At 39.0% G+C, this 18,907-nt stretch overlaps 1 protein-coding gene across 2 annotated transcripts in view; it reads left to right on the top strand.

Annotated features, from left to right (window-relative positions):
- Positions 1 to 18,907, top strand: part of PCSK1 (proprotein convertase subtilisin/kexin type 1) — an 80,507-nt gene that overhangs the window by 5,858 nt on the left and 55,742 nt on the right. For both annotated transcript variants that reach the window (XM_073624536.1, XM_073624537.1), the window contains exon 2: positions 16,910 to 17,014. In XM_073624536.1, coding sequence (XP_073480637.1) covers positions 16,910 to 17,014 — 105 coding nt within the window. The remainder of the gene's footprint in view (positions 1 to 16,909; positions 17,015 to 18,907) is intronic.

The raw sequence follows: 18,907 nt of genomic DNA, 5'->3' as shown, positions 1-18,907 counted from the left end.
AGGGAGGTGGCAAACTCATTTCAGGGAGGTGGCGTTTCATGCCCACAAATGCCCCCACCCCCCTGCGGCAAAATATTTTTTAAATCACTTTTTCAATATTTTTTCGCAGTGCTTCTGGGGAAGGGGGTGGGGGGTGGGTGGTATGTGGACAGAGTCAGTAGTTTTTTTATTTTTAATAATTGATTTTTTTACAATTTAATTTGTTTTTAATTTTTTTTTCACACTGCTTTTTGGGGGGTTGGGGCAGTGGACAGTGTTGGTAGGGCCAGGGAGAGTGGTGTCAGTAGTGTTTTATTTATTTTTTTCACACTTTTTCATTTTTCTTAGAATTTTTTTACAATATTTTTTTATATATTTTTTGGGGGGCTTTGGTGAGATATCAGGGGTCTAAACAGGCCGCTGACATCTCCCCTTTGAGACAGACAAAGGGACTGAGGACACACATTCCCCAGTCCCTTTCTCAGCACTAAAGATGAATGAACAGGAGACAGAGGCTCCTGTCCATTCATAAACTGAGCAGAGTAAACACAGTTTACTCTACTCAGCAATCATAGGACACAGGAGCGATCTCGCTCGCTGTGTCCAATTACTAGTTCCCCCCGAATCCGGCGGGAGAGGAGAGAAGGGGAGTCGGCTGAGGAGGACGAGGGGGGGCGGAGAAGGACATGGAGGGGGCCAGAGGAGAACGGGGGGTGGAGAAGGACACGGAGGAGGCCAGGGGAGGAGTACACAGAGAAGCTGGGAATGATCGGTGCAGCAGGAGGGACAGCTGTGATCACCGATCTCCCTGTATAGCTTTTTAGCTGACAGCCGCGGGAGGGGGAGAAGGAGAAGCGGCTGTCAGCTAAAAATCGATACAAAGGAGATCGGTGATCACAGGCTGTTCCCAGCTGCACCGATCATGCCCAGGAGATTGGGAGGCTCTTGCGGAGTCTCCCGCACCTCGCCGGAGACTTGGGATGTCTGTGTACTTGTCATGAGAGAAATATGTAGGCTGCCATTGTTTACTGTATGTGAAAACAGTATTTAACTGGTAGTCCCTGGATTCAATACAACTGATCTACACTTGGAACATGAACATCGTCAATGAAAGTCAGATCAAAAACCAAATTCCTTATCTTTATTCTTGTTTCAGGTCAGTGACTCAACATCGTAGCCTATAATTGGAAAGGTTATTAATGACAAAACATATATTTCTCCTATGACAGGTGAACTTTTATTCTACATTAGCAGATGCATTGCTTAAAATAAAGAAATGGGAAATTACATTTTTGTATTTTCTTAATGCTTTCCGTGTATACCATTTTATTTTTATCTATTGCAGGTTTACACTTATGGCATGCTTTACATTTATTCAAAATACTGATATTTATCCATGGGTGTTTCTAACTATTCTACAATGTAAGTGGCAAGTTATGAGGGTCCATAGTTCACCAATAAACGTGAAACAATAAAAAATGTTGTCGCCAATAACAATGTTCATAATTGATGTGCGTATTGATCACCCAAATGCACCTCCACCGATATTGATATAAAATGCCTCCTTACCTGAGGTCTAGACAGGCGTGATATGCAAGTATAGAAGATCCAATCAGCTTCCTCTATTATATTGCAGGTGGTGGTACTGTCATGGCTGATGGTAAAGTTTACTCCATAGAAAAAAAAACAAAAAAACAAAAAAAATTGAAAGGGGGTTATGCCTATAATATGTAGTTCCAGGAGGGGTAATGTGTAAAGATACGTATGACACGTCAGATCACAAACCCATAGCTGGAAACAAACCCAAATACCTGCTACCAATAAAAGAATAGAAGCAGGTGCGTTCCTCTAGACCATTGCATATATGAAAAAAGGGGGGGAGACCAGAGGTTCAAGGGACAGGGTCAATCAATGAGGGACACACTGGCTATAATGATAATTTAGAAACAGTTTATTACAAAATAGAATAATAAAATTACTTTCCACCCACATAATTAAAGATGAAACTACTACATACATGTGTAATATCCCCATACATAACAGCAAAGAGTCATGACCAAATGAACCCGTGCCTGGGAACAGTGTGATGGCTTTACTCCATAGCAGGGCCCATGAGGGAAACCTAAAACAGTCACATAGTGTAAAACTGCTTAACAGTATATTAAAAGAAATCAGTGCTAAACACTTACAGAAATCTGGTATAAAACGAGCATTAATAGATCCAAGACATCCTAGAAGTCGATCGACCAGTATACAGGATTGGCTTTTGTGGTACCTCGCGGTCATGGACTCCACCCTGGCTGGATTTCTGTAAGTGTTTAGCACTGATTTTTTTTAATAAACTGTTAAGCAGTTTTACACTATGTGGCTGTTTTATCTTTCCTTCATGGGCCCTACTATGGAGTAAACTTTACCATCAACCATGACAATACCACCACCTGCAATATAATAAAGGAAACTGATTGGATCTTCTATACTTGCCTATCACACCTGTCTAGACTCGTATAATTTGGAGTCTAGACCTCTGGTAAAGAGGCATTTTATATCAATATCAGTGGAGGTGCACTTTGGTGATCAAAACGAACATCAGTTATGTTCATTGTTATTGGATGTTCATCAAGGAATTCATCTGCACTATTTAGAACAGCACCAGTTGTTCACACTTTATGAACACTTGTCTAATCAATATCTGTGTTTAGTGTGGCAACATTTTTTATTGTTTCACATTTATCACGATTGGTCCTGTTGTGTTGTTGCCAGCAGCTTGCACTTTTATATTTAGTCTGTATACCTGCACAATATATATATATTTTTTGTTTACATAGTTTACCAATACTAAGATTTCTAACATGTCCTCTACCTATAGAAGGTATATACATACAGGTTGTATGGCAAAGCATTTTGGATTGAGTGAAGATGAGTTAAAAATCTCTGTTGGTTTCATGGTCTGTGTCTCCACTGGGGAGATTTCTCCTCGCTTCTTGCCCCAGAGACATGGCAGGTAAGTAGGAGAAAATCCCTACTTTGGCAGATGTTACCAGATCCGTGTCTCTATTAAAAGGTTTCCCTCCACTCCAGTACGGATGATAACCATAACATTTGGGAGTTGGCCTAAATTTCTATGCTGACGACAATGATTGCCAGAACAAATAATGAGAGGAAATATTTCCAGCAAGGACATGACAGCAATAAAAACTTTACAGGGGTTGTTATCCCTTCCCAGTCTATACAAAACTATGGTGTCCTTTTATGAAAGTGCGGTAAAATACCGCTTTTCAGTTCTCAGGCATTCTCAGAGGAGATCGCTCTCCTCTGAGTGCCTGTTTATGAAAGTGTGTAGATCGCTTCTCATGTTGAGTTGAGGAGCGATCTACAAACGCCGGGAACTCCTGAGAATGGCTCCTCTCACTGTAATCTCGCGTGATATAGCGGGATTACAGTATGAGGAACCATAAAATACAAAAGTTTAACACAAATCAGCACACATTATTCCCCAACATATTAATAAAATAATAAAGTTAAATTCCCCCTACACAATATACATTAACCTAATTATAAAAAAAACATTGTTTTTATCAATATTTAAAGATCATACATGTCCCTATTTAAATGTGAATGGTGTATAGTAAATGAATGTAATGCACATATGTAATGCAGCTATACACCATTCATATAAATGCAAAATACATTTATAATCATTAAAAAAATAATTTTAATAAAGTATACAAGTATAAATATTTATTAATAAATTAAAATAAAATATATTTCATTATAGATAAACATAAAAATTGATAAACTGGTGCGATGCGAGAACACTGCGAATCCACTGCGGGTTCCCGCATCGCACCGACTCGCATGTCAGTTCACACTGCCATATGCGAATCGCTGGGGAGTGTCAATACATTGTTAAGGACACCCCCAGATCAGCTTGCATATCGCACTGCGAACTGACAGTTCGGACATGAATCGGATCGCATATGTGTGAACACACATGCGATCCGATTCTGGTCCGAACAGAAAAAAGGGTCCTGTGCGTGTTTGCACCGAATGCGGTGCGATATCAGCCATACTATCTGTACAGCTGATATCGCACCGCACAGACATCGCATGTAATGTGAATGGCAGTGTGCTGCAAATAACATGCGATGCCTGTGCGATGTCCGGCATCGCACAAGTGTGAACTGGGCCTAAAAGTTAACAACACCCCCAAATCAGTTCGCATATCGCAGTGCGATCTGCAAACTCGGACAGTAATCGAATCGCATGGGTGTGAACACCCATGTAATCCGATTCTGCTGTGGACCAAAAAAAGGGTCCTGTAAGAGTTTGGTCCGAGGGCAATGCAAATTTAGCAATACTATCTGTATGGCTGAAATCGCATCGCACAGAGATCGGATGTAATTTTGCACTGCGGTGCGAATCACATCCGATCTCGGACACCGCAGCAGTGGGAACTGGCCCTAAATCATATTGCATTTGCACCAAAATGGTACAGGACCCTTTATTTGGTCCGCACTGGAATCGGATCGCATGGGTGTGAACACCCATGCGATCCGATTCCTGCACCATTACATAGTTCGCACTGCGATCTGTGAAATGATCTGGGGGTGTCATTAACTTTACATTGACACCCGCAGTGGTGCGCAGATGTCAATGTAGGTGCGATGTGAAAACCCGCACAGGAATCACGCTGGTTCACGCATCGCACAAGTGTGAACCCAGCCAGAGACGTGAACATCTAAAAAAAAAAAAATATATATATATAGCTATATATAGATACATATATAGCTATATATATATATATATGTATCTATATATAGCTATATATATATATATATATATATATATATATAGATGTATATTTATATATATATATATATATATATATATATATATATATATATATATATATATGTGTATATATGTATATATGTATATATATATATATATATATATACATACATATATATATATATATATATATATATATATATATATATATATACATATATATATATATATATATACACTATAAATTCCTATCCTGCTGGTTTTGGGGTGTGTAATGGTGGGGAAGGTGTGCTCTGACTGTTTGGTGAAAGAAAGAAGTCAAAAGACTTCTTTCTTTCTCCAGAATATCAGCCAGTTTCAGGCTTCTCACTCTGATTCTCCACTTCTGAAATGGTGAATCAGAAAGTGAGAATTCTGTCACAGATCGCCAGTGAGGTGTGGAGATCGCACCTTCATAAACTGGCCGTTTCTGTGAATTCTCACTGTGCTGAGATAATCAGCGGAGAACATGTTCTCCGCTGATTATCTCAGTTTCATAAACTGGTAAAGCGCTGAGATCAGCGGTGAAACTCGGGATCGCCGCTGATCTCAGTTTCATAAAAGGACGCGTAGAAGACAGTTTTTACCAAAATGCTTTCCATTCACATTATTCAGATGTTTATTACTTTTGTGACACGTCTGATTTTTTGGGATGTCTTGGTTTTTGGCAGCCCATTGATTTCTATGGGCTGCCCTAATGCAATGCATGTTAACACTCACCTAAATGTATGTTAACGCACTACAAAAAAGTAGGTGGGTCTTTGGAAAAGAGTAAAAAATTCCCTAAAACTATACTTGTTCCAGGCAAGTCAATAGTATTGAAACCAAAGCACCATTAGGATAGCCAGGCAACTAGCATTTTTGGGTCATCAAAGGCATCTGACATACTGTAAGTCTGTCAAAACAGATTTCCTTTAGGTTCTATTCACACCTGTGAATGCACCCTGTATTCTGGTTAGATTCAGGAATTCCAGCAGGTTTCCAGTGAGTGATGTGGCCCCATCACTCACTGCTAGCTTCTATAGCTAATTGTGGCTACTAGCATGTAATTGCTCATGCAGCGCTTACATGTGAATGATTGGCCCTGGACACTGGCAGGTGATCGGTGCATGAGAGATTACATGCAAGTGGCCGCAATGAGCTGCAGTAGCCTCCTATTGCTTTCAATGAGGCTGCCTCACACAGCTAATTGGAACTCTCGCTGGGGCTCTTGCAACTAATTGGAGAGCAGGTGCATTTACAGGTGTGAATATACCCTTAAAGGGGTTGTAAAGGCATTCTATGCATTAAGATAAAAAGCCTTCTGTGTGCAGCAGCCCCCCTAATACTTACCTGAGCCCCATCTCTATCCAGCAATGTCCACGAGTCCCTCGGTCGTCCAGGACTCTCCCTCCTGATTGGCTGAGACACATTAGCCGCACCATTGGCTCCCACTGCTGTCAATCAAAGTCAGTTAGCCAATCAGGAGAGAGAGGGGGCAGGGCTGAACCGCAGCCCTGTGTCTAAATGGACACATGGAGCTGCAGCTCGGCTCGGGTGCCTCCATAGCAAGCTGCTTGCTGTGGGGGTACTCGACAGGAGGGAGGGGCCAGGAGCAGCAAAGAGGGACCTGAGAAGAGAAGGATCGAGGCTGCTCTAAGAAAATCTATTACACAGGGCAGGTAAGTATAACATGTTTGTTATTTAAAAACAAAAAACCAAGACTTTACAATCACTTTAAGCCCCCTTTCACGCATGTGATCCGATCAGGTCTGCCTGTCAGTTTTTCAGGCAGACCTGATCTGACCCTCTAGCCTCTTCTATGGAGCGTCGGGTGTCTGCTGACACCCGCTACCATTCAATCCGATGAATGGTGGTCCTGTTCCGTATCTGTCTGTCAGATTGGATCAGATGGCATTGGATGGCATTGGATGCAAATGGATAAGCAGTCCGTTTCCATCTGATTGCCAAATGGCAAGTGGAATTGTGTCTGTGTCTGCTCTGCATAGAGCCACAAACCTGACATCCACCTGTTCAGTGGGGATCAGCGGAGAGATCCCCCCGCTGAGCAAGCGGATTCTGCTTCACAGAGGTGCCTGTTGGAAAGGAGCATTATAGACAATCACAACCTTGTAAACTGACTATGTCTCACACAAATACACCAGTTTATCTGAAGAATATAATATACAAAAAATATTGGTTTTACATATATATATATATATATATATATGTATATATATATATATGTAGCATTTCGAATACACACACAAACTCACAGCAATTTATATGCATAATATACAATTTTATTATTATTAAAATAATAATATCATTATTAAAATATATTGTATTTTGAAACGTATAATTTGCATTTCAAATTTGTATTTACTAAAAATATAGATCATGACAATTTTTTGCATTTTGTCTAAAATTACTATTTCAGGAAAAAATACTTCCTGAACAGAGTAGAGTGTAGTATATGGGGTATCAACTACCTGTGGACTGAAGGGTTATTATGCAAGACTGAATCAGTAAAGTTACAGGATTGTTTTCTGTTTCAGTTGTGCTTAATCCCATTATTTCATGTTACTGGATGTATGGATGTCAAGTAACACAATGGGTAATGGTTAGTGAACCATGCAATTTGCTTTCTTAAAGTGGTAATAAACACAAAAGCAAACATTTATTATATTACAGCTTTCCAAGTCTTACTTAGATGTAATTGCTGCATGTACAGTATGGTAAGGCTTTCATTTCTTTATTTTCACCTGGTGATCTGGCCAGTAAGTCTGTTGTTGTTCAACAGAACAAGCTGTCCTGCAGTTAAAAGCGTTGAGAACAAACTATTTTACACTAACAGAGGTGCTTACAATGATCAGATTTTATTTATTTATATAAAATCCCAAAAGGAAAAAAAAATGTTGCTGTAACTGCGTATAAGTGTTAGCTGGAGTTTGACTAAAATTTGTTAGTGTATCTAAATCTGCTAGTCCATCTAACACTTCCCTCCCAACTAAATGCTGCTGTAGGCACCCTAAGACGGGAAGTGTGTTACTGGCCAGATTACCAGGTGAAAACAGAGGGGGGAAAGCCTAAAAAAGAAAACTAATGCAGCCACCACAGCTAATAATTGGTAAGCTGCAATATAAAACATTTTTGGTTTTGAGTTTAATACTGCTTTAATCCATACTTTCAAAATTCAGCTTAGGGCTCGAGTGCTCTTTTGGCTGCCTTGCAAAACATTTCTAATGAAATTTAGTTTGCGGTTATGTGCTGTTCATATTTGAGTAAGACGTGAAGTGTTTGTCTTTGCATGCATTAACAAAATGTTTAGAGCAAAAAAAAAAAAAAAAAATGTATTTTCCTTGTCAAAAGAAGTTTATTGAGTATACAATGTTATAAAGATACATAAAGTAAGTTTACAAGGATCTATAAAGTAAGCTCATTGTTTTACAGTAGGGTTTATATAGGTAAATATCATGAAATTTCAAATATTAAACATTGGGTTCACGTAAACCTAAATTAAAGATATATATCATTTCCTTAGTTACTTTTGTAGGTATTTAAATGATTTATACCTACTATACATATTGTTTACAAGTAGAGTGTATATAGGTCAAATAAATTCTGATAATGAGCTTTAATCGTAAGGTGGAGAAAAGGAAAGAGAAAGAAGAAAAAGGGTTGAAAGGTAGAGGTATGGTCCACAAGGTTGTCCCGCTCGTCAGTTTATTATTCTTTTTAGTTCTCTTTGAAGCCTTAGAATGGGTGTCTCTGTAAGTAAAAAAATGTATTTTCAAGTTTGTTTTATATAACAGTTTTTCTGAGGTCTATTTTCTTACATTTATGTGGTTAAAGTTCCAATAAGCACGTTTGTTGGTAAGCCAGTAATATACCGGTGCAATAGCACGGTAAGTATTCTACCATTACTTCACCAGGTAATAACATACTGAATTAATAAAGAAGGAGTGCACTACCGCTATGTGCCGTGCCAAGACAAGGATATCCAGTGCCCATAGCGAAGATGGCATACTGTGCCCCCTCCCTGGCTGAAGGAGGGAACGGGCTCATTGCAGCATGCAAAAGTGTATCTAATGTTGTTGGCATAGGCTTTAGAGTGCCAATGGTTGTGGTACACCGCAGTGAACTGAAGAGTTTAATATCACAAATATGGGACTAACAGTGGCACAGGGAAAAGTGTGTCAGTGCCAGTGGTGTCATTAGAAGGAAAAATGTCCTATGTCAGTGGGGAAAATCACCACTGGTGTCACTCTCAAGAAGACTGCTTTGGCTCCTATGGGATGAAGGAGGGGAGGGTGCTGGGAGGTAGGCTTTGTGGGGAGAATGGAACTAAAGGAATCTAGGGGGTTCTGAAGCAGGAAGGAGGCTGAAGGGCTCTAAGGGAGGAAGTAGACTAAGGGGCCTTTGAGGGGTTCTGACGAGGAGAGGCAAAGTCTAGAGCTGAGTTGTCCACAGACCCTCTGTATTATCACTCAGTACAGGCCTCCTCAGTGCGGTTCCCACCACGAATTAAAGCAACTTCACCTTCTTCCTGTCTCCCATGTGATATAACACAAGACAAAGGGAGACACATAGAGGCGCAGTTTACCCTCGCTCCCCAGTGGCGCCATGCTGAGACAGAGGTGTGTTCTCAGCAGGCACCAGCTCTCTTCCATCCAAGTAGGCTTCTTTTGGAGGAGGAGAGAGCAGAATCCTTTCTCCAGCAAGTATTGAGGCCTCTGCTCCTTCTGACAGAAGTAACGCTGCAGTTTCTCCTGTCAATGGGATGCTGGAGAACAAAGCAGATAAAGCTCCCAAGCATGCACCCCCCCCACCTCATATCGAAACTGCATCTGGGGCATGTGCCCCTTCTGTCCCTCTTGGGCTCAAACGGCCACGGTCTTGTTGCCAGTTTAGAAAACATCACCCCTTATAATGCCTTCGTACCACTGACATCTATAGATACAGAGATTTCAATTTTTATTTTATTGTGTGGCAAATCTTGTTCCTAGTGTGTCATAGCTGAGCAAGGCTACACTAGGAACACAAAACAAAACATGAGTACATAACACCGTATACCATTAAAACCAGCCTTATGCCGCGTACACACGGTCGGACTTTTCAGCTACAAAAGTCCGACAGCCCGTCCGACAGACTTTTGACAGACTTTGGGTGGACTTTCAACGGATTTTCTAACGACTGGACTTGCCTGCACACGATCACACCAAAGTCCGATGGATTCGTATGTGATGACGTACTTCAGACTAAAATAAGGAAGTTGATAGCCAGTAGCCAATAGCTGCCCTAGCGTGGGTTTTTGTCCGTCGGACTAGCATACAGACGAGCGGATTTCTGGGTCCGGCGCAGTTACGACGTAAAGATTTGAAGCATGTTCCAAATCTAAAGTCCTTCAGATTTGCGACTGGAAAAGTCTGCTGAAGGTCCGGTGAAGCCCACACACGATCGGATTGTTCGCCGGGTTTGGTCCGTCGGCGTCCGTCAGACAAGTCCGGTCGAAAAGTCTGACCGTGTGTACGCGGCATTACTTATGTGCTTGGAAATCACAGAAATTGCGCATAGTGGCCTGTATAAATCAATGACAGACAGCGCCTCTATACTGGAAAATGCCAATCCTAGTGTATTTATGTGTACAGGTACTAATGAAAGTGAGGAAAATCCTGAAATTTTGAGACAAGAATATTGGGGAAATCTTCCAATGGTAACCTATTCTAGTGACAACTTTCTAAGAGGGGATTACTGTCACTTTGGAGAGATTTTTTATCACACCCTTTTGTGTTTCTTAGATCTCCCCAATAAGACGCAGACTGAAGAAAAAAACTGACAGGGATCAGAAACCACTCCTTACACTATCCAGATGGAACTCAAAAAGTTTTTTTTAGTTTTTTTTTTTACAGTTTTTTTTAAAGTCTAAAAAAAAAATTAAAAAAAAAACGGCAAAAACGCATCAAAAACGCTGCAAAAACGGTGCACTTGCGTTTTTGATGCTTGTCCATTGAATTTTATATTCCTTCCAAACGCTGCATTTTGCATGAAAAAAAGTCCCTGACCCTTTCCAAAAATGCAGAGAAACAAAAAGGCATTGATGTGAACATGTTCCATAGGAACCCATGTTAAAAAATTCCCGTGCATTTCTGCAAAATGCAAAATGCATCAAAAAAACGCGCTAGTGTGAATGGAGCCTAAGGCCTGATTCACACTTAGGCTCGATTCACACCTATGCATGTTGCTTTTGAGCGTTTTTGGAGGGTTTTTTTTCATGCCTGCCACGTTTTTGAGCAGCGTTTTTGCGGCGTTTTTGCGGCGTTTTTGCGGCGATTTTGCCACGATTTGCATTTTGCGGTTTTTTTTTTTTTTTTTGCAGTTTTTTTTTTTTACAGTCTTAAAAAAAAAAAAAAAAAAAACGGCAAAAACGCATCAAAAACGCTGCAAAAACGCTGCAAAAACGGTGCACTTGCGTTTTTGATGCTTGTCCATTGAATTGTATTACATGCAAAACGCTGCATTTTGCATGAAAAAAGTCCCTGACCCTTTCCAAAAATGCAGAGGTACAAAAAGGCATTGATGTGAACATGTTCCATAGGAACCCATGTTAAAAAATTCCCATGCATATCTGCAAAATGCAAAATGCATCAAAAAACGCGCTAGTGTGAATGGAGCCTTATGCAGGTTGCAGTTTGCATATTGCAGGTGCATTTTGCGTTTTTCAATACATGCTTTTCATTTACTGAAGTCTATGGAACCAAAAACCAGAAAAAAGTCCCTGGCCCCTTCCATAAAATGCACAGATGTGAACTACATCCATAGGAAACCATGTTATATGGACTGTAGTGTTTTTCTCCAAAACTGAAAACGCACTAAAAACACATAGGTGTGAACCAGGCCTTAGGCCCCATTCACACTAGCGCGTTTTTTGATGCATTTTGCATTTTGCAGAAATGCACGGGAATTTTTTAACATGGGTTCCTATGGAACATGTTCACATCAATGCTTTTTTGTATCTCTGCGTTTTTGGAAAGGGTCGGGGACTTTTTTTCATGCAAAAAGCAGCGTTTTGCATGTAATGGTTTTCAATGGACAAGCATCAAAAACGCAAGTGCACCGTTTTTGCAGCGTTTTTGATGCGTTTTTGGTGCGTTTTTGGTGCGTTTTTGCCGTTTTTTTTATTTTTTTTTTTTTATTTTTTTTTTTTTGTAATTTTTTTTTAAGACTGTAAAAAAAAATGAAAAAAAAAAAAAAAAAAAAAAACGCAAAACGCAAAAACGCGGCAAAAACGCGGCAAAAACGCGGCTCAAAAACGTGCCAAGCATGAAAAAAAAACCTCCAAAAACGCTCAAAAGCAACATGCATAGGTGTGAATCCAGCCTAAGGCTGGATTCACACCTATGCATTTTTAGTGCTTTTTGCATTTTGCAGGTTTCCACTACAGTCAATTTAACATGGTTTCCTATGGAACACATTCTGTAGTGCAAATATGCAAAATGCAAAAAGCACTTAAAATGCATAGGTGTGAATCAGGCCTGAGGCTCGATTCACATCTATGCATGTTGCTTTTGAGTGTTTTTGGAGTTTTTTTTGTCATGCTTGCCACGTTTTTGAGCAGCATTTTTGTAGCGTTTTTACAGCGTTTTTGCAGCGTTTTGCGTTTTTTTTTACAGTTTAAAAAAAAAAAACGCCAAAAACGCATCAAAAACGCTGTAAAAACGCTGCAAAAATGGTGCACTTGCGTTTTTGATGCTGGTCCATTGAATTCTATTACATGCAAAATGCTGCATTTTGCATGAAAAAAAGTCCCTGACCCTTTCCAAAAATGCAGAGGTACAAAAAGGCATTGATGTGAACATGTTCCATAGGAACCCATGTTAAAAAATTCCCATGCATTTCTGCAAAATGCATCAAAAAACGCGCTAGTGTGAATGGAGCCTGAGAGCCGGTTCACACTGGGATGACTTGTCAGGTGACTTAGCCGCCTGACAAGTAGTGTCCCGTTCTGTACAATGGAACCGTTCTAATCAGAGCAACGCAAGTCGTCGCTGCTGTTGTGTTCAAGTCTTTTGGTTCCATAGACTTCAATGGATCAAGAATGTGTAGTGAAAAACGCAAAATGCACTAGGAATATGCAAACTGCAACCTGCATAGGTGTGAATCAGGCCTAAGGCTGGATTCACACCTATGCATTTTCAGTGCTTTTTGCATTTTGCAGATTTGCACTACAGAACGTGTTCCATAGGAAACCATGTTAAATGGACTGTAGTGCAAATCTGCAAAATGCAAAAAGCACTAAAACTGCATAGGTGTGAATCCAGCCTTACTGTATGTCACTAATGCTACTACAGTATATTACTGCACATATAGCAGCCACATCGCTCAATGAAAATATTGGCCAGATTGGCCCAGATGAACAATTTAAAGTGACATGAAACCTGAAATTCTACTTTAATCTTCCAATCAGGGGAAATACAAAAAATGGTTAAAGTAATTGTAAATTCTTGTTTTTTTTTCTTGTTAAAATAACAAACATGTCATACTTACCTGCTCTGTACAATGCTTTTGCAGAGAACAGCCCTGATCCTCCTCTTCCCATGTCTCCACATCAGTGCTCCTGGCTCCCCCCCCCCAATGTGTGGCCCCATAGCAAGCCAATATGGGGGCACTCATGCATGCTCACTTCTGAGCCACTTCCTCCTTACTGGCTGTGATTGACAACAACAGGAGCCAACGGCTCCCACTGCAGTATTTATTTATTTATTTATTTCATGTAAATATATAGCGTCGTCAATTTACATATGCATTGTACATTCACATCAGTCCCTACCCTCAAGGAGCTTACAACCTAAGGTCCCTAACACACACTCACACACATACTAGGGCCGATTTAAACAGGATCTGATTAACCTACCAGCATGCCTTTAGAGTGTGGGATGAAACCAGAGGAAACCCATGGAGGTACAGGGAGAACATGCAAACTCCTCTGCTCTCATACACATTTCTGGATCGAGATTGGGCTCAGGTATGTAATTAAGGGGGGCTGCGGGGGGAGCTGCATGCAGAAGGGTTTTTACCTTAATGCAGAGAATGCAGAAAGGTAAAAAAAACCTTCTGCCTTTACAGCCACTTTAAATGATTTTCTATTCATGATTATAGAGCAGGCTTGTTAAATATTCTACATCCTGATTTTAGGGTCAAGGCTGAATTATTGCTTTGCTTTTCCATTATGACGCTTTCATGAACATACATACCTCCTCCATTCTCTTTGTGCTGCCTCTGCAGCAGTTCTTGTCTCTGTTTGCTTTCTATTGTGAGCACACACACTGAGTGTTGTATGTACTGCTACTGAAAGACAGATGATGTTTATCTGACTTTGCTGATAGGTCCACAGACTCTGCACTAATTCATCCCTATCCAAGAAGCCATTGTATCACTTGACCTAACACTGTCCAACAAAAGATGACCCTTTAATTTATATTATGTAGTTGCTAAAATCACTTTTCAACAATTGCTGCAAGTGATGCAATTGTAAAAAAAATAAAAAATGTTTTGACTTTAAAATACAGCCCGTGAAAAGTAACCCTTTCTGTAGCACATGAGTGATACTGTCAGCCTTTTCCAATAGATAGAAGTGCAAAGTGTGGTAATCCATGGCAACTAATAAGAACATGCACTAATGGGAAAACTTTTTAGGCAGGTGTGAAGAAATGCTGTAAAGTAAGAATACTTTCAAAAATGTATATTTTAATCGTTTATTGTTGTCAATTTACAAAATGCAAAGTGAGCAAACAGAAGAGAAATCCAAATCAAATCAATATTTGGTTTTATTAAATACATTTGTACATTTGTTAGGTTAAGTAGGTTAGGTTTCATTGCGATAATGAGAATCTGAACTCTGGAAGCTGTGCCCAAAAAAACATCAAGCAGAGGGTGAAGACCTAGACAACGGTGTTGCTTGATGTCTCCCTGTCGCTTATCTTTTCCCTATTTTTGACTTACCATGTCGTGTTCTGCATTGTATCTCAATGCAGAGGCAGCTATTTTCATACCTTTCTTCCTTGTGTTAGAGCCTCCAGCGGGGACCATGAGCAGCAAAGTGGTGACTTCACCAAATCTCCCTTTAGAGCCCCTGAAATTAACAGAAGCAGCAGGACCTTAGGTTTCACACTGAAGATATACAGCTATGGGCCTGTAGGCACAGGAGTGTTTAGGTGCCCTCGACGTCCACAGCTATTTTTCAGGAGGAATTCAAGACTTGCATTTTTAGGTGCACAAACAACAAGTAACACTTCCAAATATTTGCTAAAATATAGCAAATCTGCCACCAGCATGTGTGAACAAGCTTAAAGCAGTACTAAAGGGATGAATACTTACATTTCCTCCAATGGCCCCTGTACCTCTGTGGTACCAGCATCTTCTTCTGTGTGCTGAGCTTTGTTCATCTTCATTGGCTGGTGTGAGATGGAATCACTTCTGCACACGCACAGGAGTTAGTCATACCGGCAGAGATTGGGCTGGCCGCCGTAAGCTGAGTTGCGCATGGGGGAACGCTGAGAGCAGGCAGGTAGGTGTATTTTATTAAAAATTTAAGTGCAGTGCTTTTAAATAATTGCATGTAAAAAATAGTCCTTTTTGGTTATTCAATGAAGTTTCAGAGTTGAAAGTCCAACACCAATGCAAATTCCAAAAGAAAGCTGTATTTTTATTGTAGTCATGTCTCTTCTGCAATTAATAGCCTGCCCGCTCTCCATGAATAACAGTCAAGTTTAGTTTTAAATTTTGTGCTAACTGTTTGACCTAGTTATTCATTATTCATAGATCCCATTACACTTCCTTAAAGCTACATTCCTGGGGTAAGGCAACTACATCAGATTACCCAAGGTGCACTAATGATACGGGTACACTTATACATACACTGTGGCAATGCCCCAAATTGCATCACTAATGGGAGTGTGTATTTGATACTTTAAATACCCTATGTTCTACACAGGTTTAGTCTGACCCAAAAATAGCCTTGATAGGGATTATGTTGGAAGCAGTTCTCCCAACTGAGATGCATGTGATGTGGTTAAGATCTAAGTATATAGCCCGTAAACTTATACTACAAAAATGGATATCAAATTCTCCACCAACAATAGCTCAATGGTCCAAAGCGATAAATCTTAATCTAAAACGGGAGGAATTGACATATAAACATAGGAGAAGCTCTAATACATTTTTGAAATTTTGGTCTTGCTGGTTAGTCTCCAACTTATCCGAGCAAATAGTTGAGCATACCAATGATGCTGAAGAAAGTTTTAATGAGATGGATTCATGGTGGAGGATAACTGTATATGCATATATATGTCGATCGGGGTTAGTAATTTAATTAAATTGAATATAATGTTTGGCTTTATATTGTTAATCTGATGTAAGAAAAATGTAATTATTACATTTAATTCAATGTGATAAAAGGTTTTCGAAATGCAACTGCAAGGCACAATCTTTTGTTCTTCTTTTCTTTTTTTTTGGGTGGGGTAGTTGAAGCAAGATCTAACACCAGCACCAGTAAAAGAAAAGTGCAGTGGCAGTTTGCACTGTTTTTTTTTTTTCCGACATTGCATGAGTCAAAGAGAAAATAATGGCAAACATCTTTTGTGTAGAAATATACATTTTCCATGAAACCATGACATCACAGGAACATTACTAGGAATGAGTAATTGGTTTTATGTAAATACAAAGGTGGTATGACTCTGTGTAGAGATAACATACTCTATAATTTATGAGAGTTCCCTGCCTGTGGCTAATAATACAATAAAACCACACTCACATACAAAGACAGAGGTTACATAAAGCAGCCAATCTGCTATAGCTTATTGTGTTTTACCCACTTTCACAAGGCATTATGTGTGTTTTCAGCTTAATTACTGCACAGATGTAAATATATATATATATATAGTTACAATGATTACATAAGTATGAGCTGAAATATTGTATGTTTGTTCACACAGGAAGTGAAGCATTCATTATTGGATGATGCTTACACTCTACTGGGAAACTGACTGCTTTACTATATACTGTGTGTGCTCAAAGTACTATGCTTTCCCTATATTTATTTGCACCATCTTTATTTTTACAGATTGGATCGCTTCCAAACCATTTTTTATTCAAACATAGGGATCATCCCAGGAGATCACGGAGAAGTGCCCCACACATTACAAAGCGGTTGTATGATGATAACCGGGTAATTTCTCAGCAATATTAACAGTGTTTTGGTTGTATACTAGCAGCAGGGCGGTTATTATTTGTAATTATCACCTTCATCCATAAGGTTTAAAGAAAAATGTTGAGATTAGTAAAAAAACATAATACTCCCCTCTATGCCGCAGCATCTGTGTGACACTGCAGCTATCCTGCGCTAACTTTAAGACTAGATATGTGCGGTTCGCTTTGTTCCGAAATTGAAACTCAGACATATTTTTTGTTCTTTAATAGTAACGAATTTAAGCGAATCTGAAATAACGAATGAAAATTTCAGAGGAAATTCGAATTAGAATAGTTTTTGAATCAAATTCAAATTGTTTTTAAATCGAATTTGAATGTCCAAAGAGAATAAAATAGAACAGAAAATAAAGGAATAGAATAGAAAACAATATATTAGGATAGAAAAGAATAGAATGCAAGATAAAAAAAAAATAGAAAAAAGGGATATAATACAAAATAAAAGAATAGAGTAAAACAAAACAAAATAGAGTAGAAAATAAATGAAAGAACAGAATAAAATAGAAAATAAAATAAAGGAATAGAATGTAATAGAATACAAAATAGAAGAGAATAGAATAAAATAGAAAGAATATAACCATCTTCTAAACTTCAAATTTGAAATAGAATAAATTTGAATTTGAATAGAATAGAAAAGAATAGAATCGAAAATAAGATAATAGAATAGAATAAACAATAGAAAAGAATATAATAGAAAAGAAAGAATATAACAATATAACCGTTTTCTGAAATTTTAATTTCAAATAAAATAAATTTGAATAGAATAGAAAAGAATAGACTATAATAGAAAAGAAAAGCATAGAATAGAAAATAAAAGAATAGAATAGAAAAAAAACAATAGAATAGTATGGAATAAAAAGAATAGAATAGTATGGAATAAAAAGAATAAAACTATCCTCCAAAATTAGAATTTCAAATAAAATGAATTTAATTTCAAATGGAATTCGATTCAAATACATTTCAAATGGAATTTGACAAATTGGAATGGATTAGAATTCGAATAAACGAAATGAATACTGAAAACAAATTACTTTAATTTAATTAAACTAATTTATGTAAATAACAAATCAAAACAAAACTAAACAAAAACATTTTTTTCATTCTGCACATGTCTATCTAAGACTGAGAGCTGGCAGATCACATGACCACTGATCAATCAGCTGTCGGATTTGGTGGCAGTGGAGAACAGTGACTGTCAGTCAGTACACATGGCTCCTCTCCTCCATCACTTGCTGGAGCGACAGGCTGGAGACAGCATGCCTGGCTTTGGCTCTTAGCCATGCGCTGAAAGGTGGAGCCAGCTGCCCTGTCAGCAGATATTCGGCACTATCCCGCTATCTGCAGACTCTGTGTCACAGGGGTACATTAGAAAGAGTAAATGACGAAAAAGAGAAGTATAGCCAAAAAAAGGGAATTTTAAAGCCTAACCCCAGCCAAAACTTTAAATTAAGCTTTGTTTGGGATAGAGCCTCAGTCGGGTTTTTATTGCCACCTGTTTACAACAGGGACACAGCCAAAAGCACATTTTTAGTAGTGGGGAAGGGTTACAACATCAGGCAATGTTAATTGCTGTCAGTGACTTTCTTTGCTGCTGATGCCTGCACGCTCATTTTTGCATGGGACAGGAAGTAAGGGTAAATCTCTTTAATGAAGTCAGAGACAAAAACAGGAACTGACACATTTTGACTCAAATAAATGCTAACTGGAGGCTTTAATTCTGAACTGCAGGCAAAAAAATAGTTTACTTCAGATTTGTGACGGCGATTTGCTCAGCCGAGCCAAGTTGCCGCAGCACAACTGCGGCGGCTGGTCGGCAAGCAGTTAATGTATGACCCTAATTACATATGAAGTTTCA

This window comes from Aquarana catesbeiana, linkage group LG01, assembly GCF_042186555.1.
Source record: "Aquarana catesbeiana isolate 2022-GZ linkage group LG01, ASM4218655v1, whole genome shotgun sequence".
Lineage (NCBI taxonomy): Eukaryota > Metazoa > Chordata > Amphibia > Anura > Ranidae > Aquarana > Aquarana catesbeiana.
Note: the sequence above shows the minus strand (reverse complement) of the source record. Positions and strands in the feature narration are given on the sequence as shown.